The 7,872-nt window shown below is 38.7% G+C and overlaps 1 protein-coding gene across 1 annotated transcript in view; it reads right to left on the bottom strand.

Moving 5' to 3' along the window:
• Slc25a13 (solute carrier family 25 (aspartate/glutamate carrier), member 13) overlaps positions 1–7,872 on the bottom strand; it is a 150,599-nt gene that overhangs the window by 80,022 nt on the left and 62,705 nt on the right. The window contains exon 5 of the mRNA XM_013035852.1: positions 6,245–6,384. Within this exon, the coding sequence (XP_012891306.1) occupies positions 6,245–6,384 (140 nt within the window). The remainder of the gene's footprint in view (positions 1–6,244; positions 6,385–7,872) is intronic.

Genomic DNA, 7,872 nt, shown 5'->3' with positions numbered 1-7,872 from the left:
CATTTTGAGAGTCTGATATACTTCACTTTGTTTGATAGTGGAGATGGAGAACAATTTCTTCTTGCTGTTATACATTTTGAGAGTCTGATATACTTTACTTTGTTTGATAGTGGAGATGGAGAACAATTTCTTCTTGCTGTTATACATTTTGAGAGTTTGATATACTTTACTTTGTTTGATAGTGGAGATGGAGAACAATTTCTTCTTGCTGTTATACATTTTGCCTTATACCAGGATTCTAAGACAACGCAGGAAAACCCTAATCAATGTGCAGCAGTAGGGAACATCTGGTCCTCCAAATGCCATGTAAAAACTGCACAATAACTTCGCACATGACAGGACAGACACATATGTTCCTCTTTGGCTGTCTGAGGCTGTCTGCCTATATTAATAAGTTTGTATGGCTCATAATCATGTTATAAATATCTAAATGGTCCTTAGTAGAAAGAAGATTCCCACTCCCCATGTACAGCCTGGACCGGAGCTAAAACCAGCAGCAGCAAATCTCTGTCTCCGCAGGAACATGTGGCAACTGCAGATAACTCCTATCACTGTATTCTCCAGGGCTCAAAACTTGAATAACCAAAAGGTCCATTTCACACAGAAAAGATTTAGACTGATCTAGATGCCAAGTTAGATCAGATCCATAGGTCAAAACAATGGTCAATCTGATTTAACAAAAAGAAACAAAAGTGTTTAGTTGTACTGCTAGCAAGAAGTATGTTTTGGTATCCAACAAAGCTCATGTTATGATTCCTTTGTAAATAGGAATTCTTTCCAATAAAAATAGCTAGTCTGGGACACCAAATCCAGCTCAGTTCAGATACCTTTGTTCTGTTCATAATTCCATTAACTGTGATTCACTTCTCTGAGTCTCAACATACTCTTCTAACAAAATGAGAACCCGATTTAAAAAAAAAAAAAAAAACTATGGTAAATGCATCTGTGTGTTTAGAATTCTGTTGGCTCAGGTAATCTTATTCTCAACCTCTTTGGGATTGGGGAGAGGGGTTATTCCCCTCAAGTTTATGATCCAAAATTAACACTTCAACGCACTCCAATTCAAAGCACCATTGGTTTCTTAATGGTGCTTCTTCCTACAGCACTGACATGAAAATCCTTGGATTGAGACAAATTTTCCCGCTTCATAAATAGGGAACAGAACTCTTTCAAAGATCCCAAATCTACATAGGGCTCCTATGAAAGTATTCTCTTAATTCCCAGGAACTGGGTAAAAGAGGCAGAGCCAATGCACCAACAAATATATTAACTGCAAAGTACGACCTGACACCCATCCTTAGAAGCTTCCCTTCTTCCTGTGTTCCCTCTTTCATAAACACAATTTCCTCCCACTTGCCCAAGAATAAAATCTAGGAACTGACCGCAGTCCTGAAAATCCTTGACTAGCTCCTTCCTGCTAAATCACCAAATGCTGTCAGGACTGTGCCTTGGCTTCTCTTGAATGCATTTACTTTGGCCCATCACGATTTCCATCCAACCTAGGTCACAGTTGTTTCACTCTTAAGTCAGATAGTGAACAACCGGTCTACCTTTCTTCGGCAATGTCTTTTTTTTTTTTGTCAGTCGTGGGGCTTGAACTCTAGGCCTGGGCACTGCCCCTGAGCTCTTCAGCTCAAGGAGAGCGCTCTACCGCTGGAGCCACAGCACCACTTCCGGTTTTCTAGTGGTTTATTGGAGATAAGAGCCTCACGGACTTTCCTGCCCTGGCTGGCTTTGAACCTCGATCCTCAAATCTCACCCTCCTGAGTAGCTAGGATTACAGGAGTGAGCCACCAGTGACTGGCTCGGCAATGTCTTTATATACTTAATTTCCCATATAGCAGTCAGCCTGATCCTTCTCAAACACAAGTCTGACCAGATCTACCTCTACAGGCTTTAGTGCAGCCCTAGGATAAAAACCTGAGGCCAGATGCAATGTTTTTAAATATTCAGGGTATCTAGGCTAAACCAATGTTTCTCAAATGAAGGACAGGGTTCAGGAGTCCAGCAATGCACCCTGACCTATGCAGAACAAAACATTTTACCCACAGCCTTAGCCCTGGACAAAGTACAGCAGAGTGATAACAACATCCTATTTCTGAGTCTATCACATACATGCCTGTAATCTCACAAAAAAGCTAAACTCTAGAGCAGCCAATGTTACCAGTCTGGGAGACTCCTCTGGGAGCTTAATGAAAGCTATGGGTAATTTCCCCAGAAAATTACCTGTAAATACCAAATTTTACCCTAAAACTTGTTTTTTTTTTGCATATAATAGGAGATAATGACAACTTTACCTCTCATATTCAGAGGATGCTACTATCAGAACAGTATCAAAAAGTACTTTGTAAACAATAAAGATCATACATGTATTAGATACTATGATTTCTTCTTCGTTTTTTTGTTTTTGGTCGGTCATGAGGCTTGAACTCTGGGCGTAGACGCTGTCTCTCAGCTCTTCAGCTCAAGGCGAGCGTTCTACCACTTGAGCCATATCGCCACTTCCTGATTTCTTCTTTTTTAAAAGTGTGCCTTAGAATTGATTCTTGAATAGTTTGGCAGAAAAGTTTGAGAACTTTTACTCTGTGCTCTATGATATTCCATTCATTTAAAAAAAAAAAACTAAGCAAAGAACAGACATTTCTTCAAAGCAGCCAAAGAGTACTTTAAAGTGCTTTAATTGCTTCAGTTATTAGACAGGTATAACTCAAAACCACAAATAAGTAAACTCTTACAAGTCTACACAGTGAAAGGTATGTCTTCTCTGTGAATGGGACAGTTATCTAGATGACCTTAGCCATGTACCTGACTCTGTAAGTCTCTATTTTGGATCCTGTTAAGGTTTTGTTACAATAGAATAAACTCAGAGTATACCTTGTACGCCTACAATCTTTCTGTTGGCCTAACCAAGTGGTTACACAGGGACAAGCTCCCAGATTTTTACATTATGAGTTTTTAAGAACTGTTTTAACCCTCAGTCTTTTGAACAAGACTTAGAACAAACTCTATATATTCCATGAAATTTATTGAAGTGAATGAATTGTATCACATTAGAATAATTATAGCACAAAACATGCTTTTAAACAATTTGAGGCAACATCTACAAAAAAGACTGCACAAATACATAATAGAAAAATTTGTCCAGATTTTCTCAATATCTGTATTAATATTCAAAAGTCCAGTTTTTTTGTTTTTTTGTTTTGTTTTGTTGTCAGTTGTGGAGCTTAAACTCTGAGCCTGGGTGCTGTCCCTCAGCTCTTCAGCTCAAGGCTAGCACTCTACAACTTAAGCCACAGCACCACTTCCAGTTTTCAGATGTCAGCCTCCTGAGTAGCTAGGATTATAGGCGTGAGCCACCGGCGCCTGGCTAAAGTCCAATTTTGTATAAGCAATGATAAAATGAGATCTTTGCTCTATGAACTGAGTAGAAGTACATGGAGCATTTCACAGATGATTTTCATATCTTTTTTTTCCTTTTCTTTTTTTTTTCTGGTCCTGAGGCTTGAACTCAGGGCCTGGGCTCTATTCTTGAGCCTCTCTGTGCTCAAGGCTAGCATTCTATCACTTATGCCACAGCACCACTTCCAGCTTTTTCTGAGTTGTTTATTGGAGGTAAGTCTCATAGACTTTCCTGCTCAGGCTGGTTTTGAACCATGATCCTCAGATCCTCAGCCTCCTGAGTAGCTAGGATTACAGTCACCAGTGCCTAGGTTAAGACATATATTATTAACATTTACATACATATATACATACACATCGTTGTCCATGAAATAAAATAACTGACTGGATATAAAAGAGAAAAACAGCAGCAGTTTGGCTAGGGATAGAGCTCAGTGTGCTAGTGTACACAAGGTCCAGAGTTCAATCTCTGGCACAAAAATAAGCAAGTAGAAAAATAAAGCAATGGTCAATGCAACAGTATAAATGAAAGGTAACAGCAATGTGTGGCCTACTACCTTCTGAAATCCTTCCCCACCAACATAAAACAAGATTATAGGAAGGATGCCTATATCTCTGCTATGTACTCTGGCATCATTATTTGGCATTATTAGTTGGATGCACAGTACAAATTAGGCAAGTTTAGCTCAAAGAATCATACTGACTCACTCCTTACAAAGTACAAGAACGGATACATCACTGAAACAATTCTCATGACTGTCCACATCAGGGTGAGGCTCTTACCCAGACCATACACAAATGAGCATATAAATCAAGTAAGATCCATCATCACATAATAAACTCACATTTGCTTAGATATGAACAGCATTATTAAATGGAAAAAAGTCTGGAACTTGCAGAAAATGGCACTACACCAATCACACACATGCATCTGTAACATAAGCATGGGTAACACCTGCTGACTGCAATCAAAAGAGCTGCTTTCTAGGAAACTTCAGTATCTGAATATCCATTGAAGCTCCTAGAAATGACAGGTACCATCCTTGAAGCTGCTTCTCTTCCTTATCAGTGACAGTTAGCCACACAATGGTGACAGCACTTTCACATCCCAAAGAGCCAAGCATCTGCTATTACCATATTGGCACCAGCCAGCAAACCCATGCCTGTGTTTCTAAGCCCTGCCCTACAGCAGAATGGCAGCACGTGCCTGACAGAGCACAAGCCAGAAACACAGGAAATTAAATACATTTTCTAGCTTTCAGAAGCTATCTGCATAAAGAAAAGAGCCCAAGGAAGCAAAGTATTTGAAGTTGAAGTTTAAAGTTCTCCCTGCATTCAGAAAACATTTCAAAGAGTCAGGCGCCTAGCGGCTCACATCTGTAATCCTACCTACTCAGGAGGCTGAGATCTGAGGATCACAGTTCAAAGCCAGCCTGGGCAGGAAAGTTCGTGAGACTCTTATCTCCAATAAACCGCTAGAAAACCAGAAGTGGTGCTGTGGCTCAAGTGGTAAAGCACTCTCGTTGAGCTGAAGAGCACAGGGACAGTGCCCAAGCCCAGAGTTCAAGCGACCAACAAAAAAAAAAAGAAAACATTTCAAAGGAAGTAGACAAAGCATTTGAAATGGAGGGACCTGACCCAAGACAGATAACTAAACTGGCATAGATGTAAATAAAGTTTATCATAATAGAACTTCCTTTAAAACTGGGTCTGGAGTTGGGCATCAAAGCAAGGCCACAGCCAAAACCATCCAAGTAAAAGTTCAAGGCTTCCATTCTTACTCCAAAATCAAAATCATCTCATGTAGGACTCTGAGGGCTATATCTACTTACCATCACAGAATGGAGTCAAATCCAAGTGAATACTCAAGAAGAACCTGGAAACATGACCTTTCATCCCTGAGCCAGCTAAGCCTTGACTCTGGCTTCCTCGCTTGAGGAAAGCCTAGGAGCTGTTGTTAAGTGGTTTACAATCGGTTTGAATCACCATAATTGATAGTTACTTACAGGGGGAAATGCGATCATCCTTACTATTTCGAACATCCCATTAAGACTAAAAGTTAATTAGGCTGTGTTCCATAAAGTCAATTTGAGTCATTTGTCTCAATAGCATTATTGTAATTATTCCTCATCAAAATGAATACTGCCTCCTATGGTGTGCCAGTGTCCTGGGTAAACATCAGCAAAATTCTTATAACTCACATTCCACTCTCCACCTGAGTTCTTTAACTAGGTTTATGTTTATAGAGAACTGAACATGGGGATTCACAGACATTATCATGATCACAAAAGAAAATATAAAGGCAGGTTTTTAAGTTCAAGGTTTAAGTTTTAAAAACCCAGGAAAATAAACCCAAACTAAAAAGCACAGTAAATTCTATCTATGTTTTGTAGCATTACTAAAGAAAATCATTAATGGGAGTTTATCTATTACAATATGCTAGTAGGTAAAAATGGCCATGGCCAGATACATAAATAAGGGGGTCTGTACCCTCTACCTCTGCCCCAACTCAGAGGTTCTGGCAAAGTCTGCCAGTATTGTAGAATCCCTTTCTGTTTGAATACACATTGAGACCCCATGAAATTAAATGATTCACTTGAGGTTACTCAATTAATTCAAGTGAAATAAAACTAGAATTTGAATTTGGGACTTATGACAGGAACCCATTTACTTCTATGACTTCAACAGACTAATAGAGAGATACCTTTATGTGGGGTAGTCTTGTCAGCATTACAAAGCTAGTACTAAGAGTTGAGAGCTCAAGTCAAAGAAAGTGTCCTTTTATACAAAATCGGATCCTAGGTTTTACTAAATACTTTTTTTAAAATGTAAGAGCTAGACCTACCAGCAAAAACTGAGTGAATTCTGCATAAGTCAAGTGTCTTTTTCTTTCCTTTCCAAAATGTAGTTGTACAAATTCAGAATCCCAGTTAAATGGAATATGTTGATGAATTGTAGTCTGTCCAAACACTTGCTTAACATCCTCTGAAAAGAGAAAAGAAAACGTTGGTTGAACAAAGTAAGTCAAGTTCATTCTTAGAGAAACTTAAATAGGCAGTTAAGGAATCCAAGTACATTGTATCCAAGTACATTACATGCATTCATGTAACTATCACAGTGAATCCCCTTTGTACAACTATGCCAATAATTTTTAATTAAAAAAAACTTAAATGGATATAGCTATTTCTTTCTAAAAAGGAACTTCATTTCAAACACACATATGAAACTATGGCAGAAGCAAAACTCAGAATCCTCACAGAAGCAAGAAATCAAAAGGGGGGGGAGTGCATAGGTACATATGTGTGAGCATGTGTGCACTGCCCCCCATTAATATAGCCTAAAGGCAATAGAAAAACCAAAGCCAAAAGTTAAAATCTATTATCATCTCATTTGTTCTACATCAAACATATATTGACCGTTTCATAGGTACAGGGGGCAGAATTCAATTTTTAGTGGCAGAAAACATACATAAAAAGCTTAGGTATAACATATTAGTTTTAAGTATACTCAATCGAGTTATTAGAAAAGTTTTAGAAGCTTCTTGAAGTACATACTCAACACCTCTAAGATTCTCCTTGAGCTTCAAAAGGTCAAAAACTTACACAGCTGTACATGAAGCCAAAGGAGAAGGGAAGAAAAGATAGCAGCTCAGATCTTTTTAACTTTAAACCGCCTTTTTTTTTTTCACCTTGAAAGAGATTCTCAAACTATCTAAATAATTACATTTCAAAATTCATCTCTGCTTAACCTCTCCTATAGACAGGGCTGAGAATGTGGCTCATCAATAGAGTGCTTGCCAACCATTCATAAAGATGTAGGTTGGACCTCTTGCACCTGAGAAATGAAGAAGCTCTCCCTCTCTCTCTGTCTTTCTCTCTCTCTTTCTCTGTCTCTGTGTGTGTGTGTGTGTGTGTGTCCCAAATCATATGACCAGAAAAAATAAAATGAATTAAGTAGGAGACTGAGATTCAATTACAACTGAGAAGAAATTACTAAACTAAATTCAAATGACTTGGGTTCCAATCCTACTAATAACAGCAGCCAAAATGTCCTGGCACTTGCCATGAGCCAAGTCTTATTCTAATGGCTCTAAGTCCCTTGACATCATGAATCCTGATGTTCTTCAGTGGCAAAATATCCTGCTATAAATTATCTGTATCTGTTTTCCATATCTACACTTCTGTGTGGAGCAGCTCTAAGTCTTCTAAGGTAGACTGATAAATTACCAATGGAACAATGAGATGTACAATACACTACGTTGAAAACAAACTTTATAGCTTGGGAGGGGTGAGGAGGAGTTGGGGAGGTGGGAGGGAAGGGATGGTAGGGGAAAAATAAAGGAGGGGGTAACAATGCTTAATAGGAAATGTACTCATTACTCACATAACTGTAACCCCTCTGTACAGTATCGTTAATATATATATATATATATATATATATAGAGAGAGAGAGAGAGAGAGAGAGAGAGAGAGA

Source organism: Dipodomys ordii, unplaced genomic scaffold, assembly GCF_000151885.1.
Source record: "Dipodomys ordii isolate 6190 unplaced genomic scaffold, Dord_2.0 Scaffold227, whole genome shotgun sequence".
Taxonomy (NCBI): Eukaryota; Metazoa; Chordata; class Mammalia; order Rodentia; family Heteromyidae; genus Dipodomys; species Dipodomys ordii.
The sequence above is the reverse complement of the archived record's forward strand: the minus strand, read 5'-3'. Positions and strand labels throughout refer to the sequence as shown.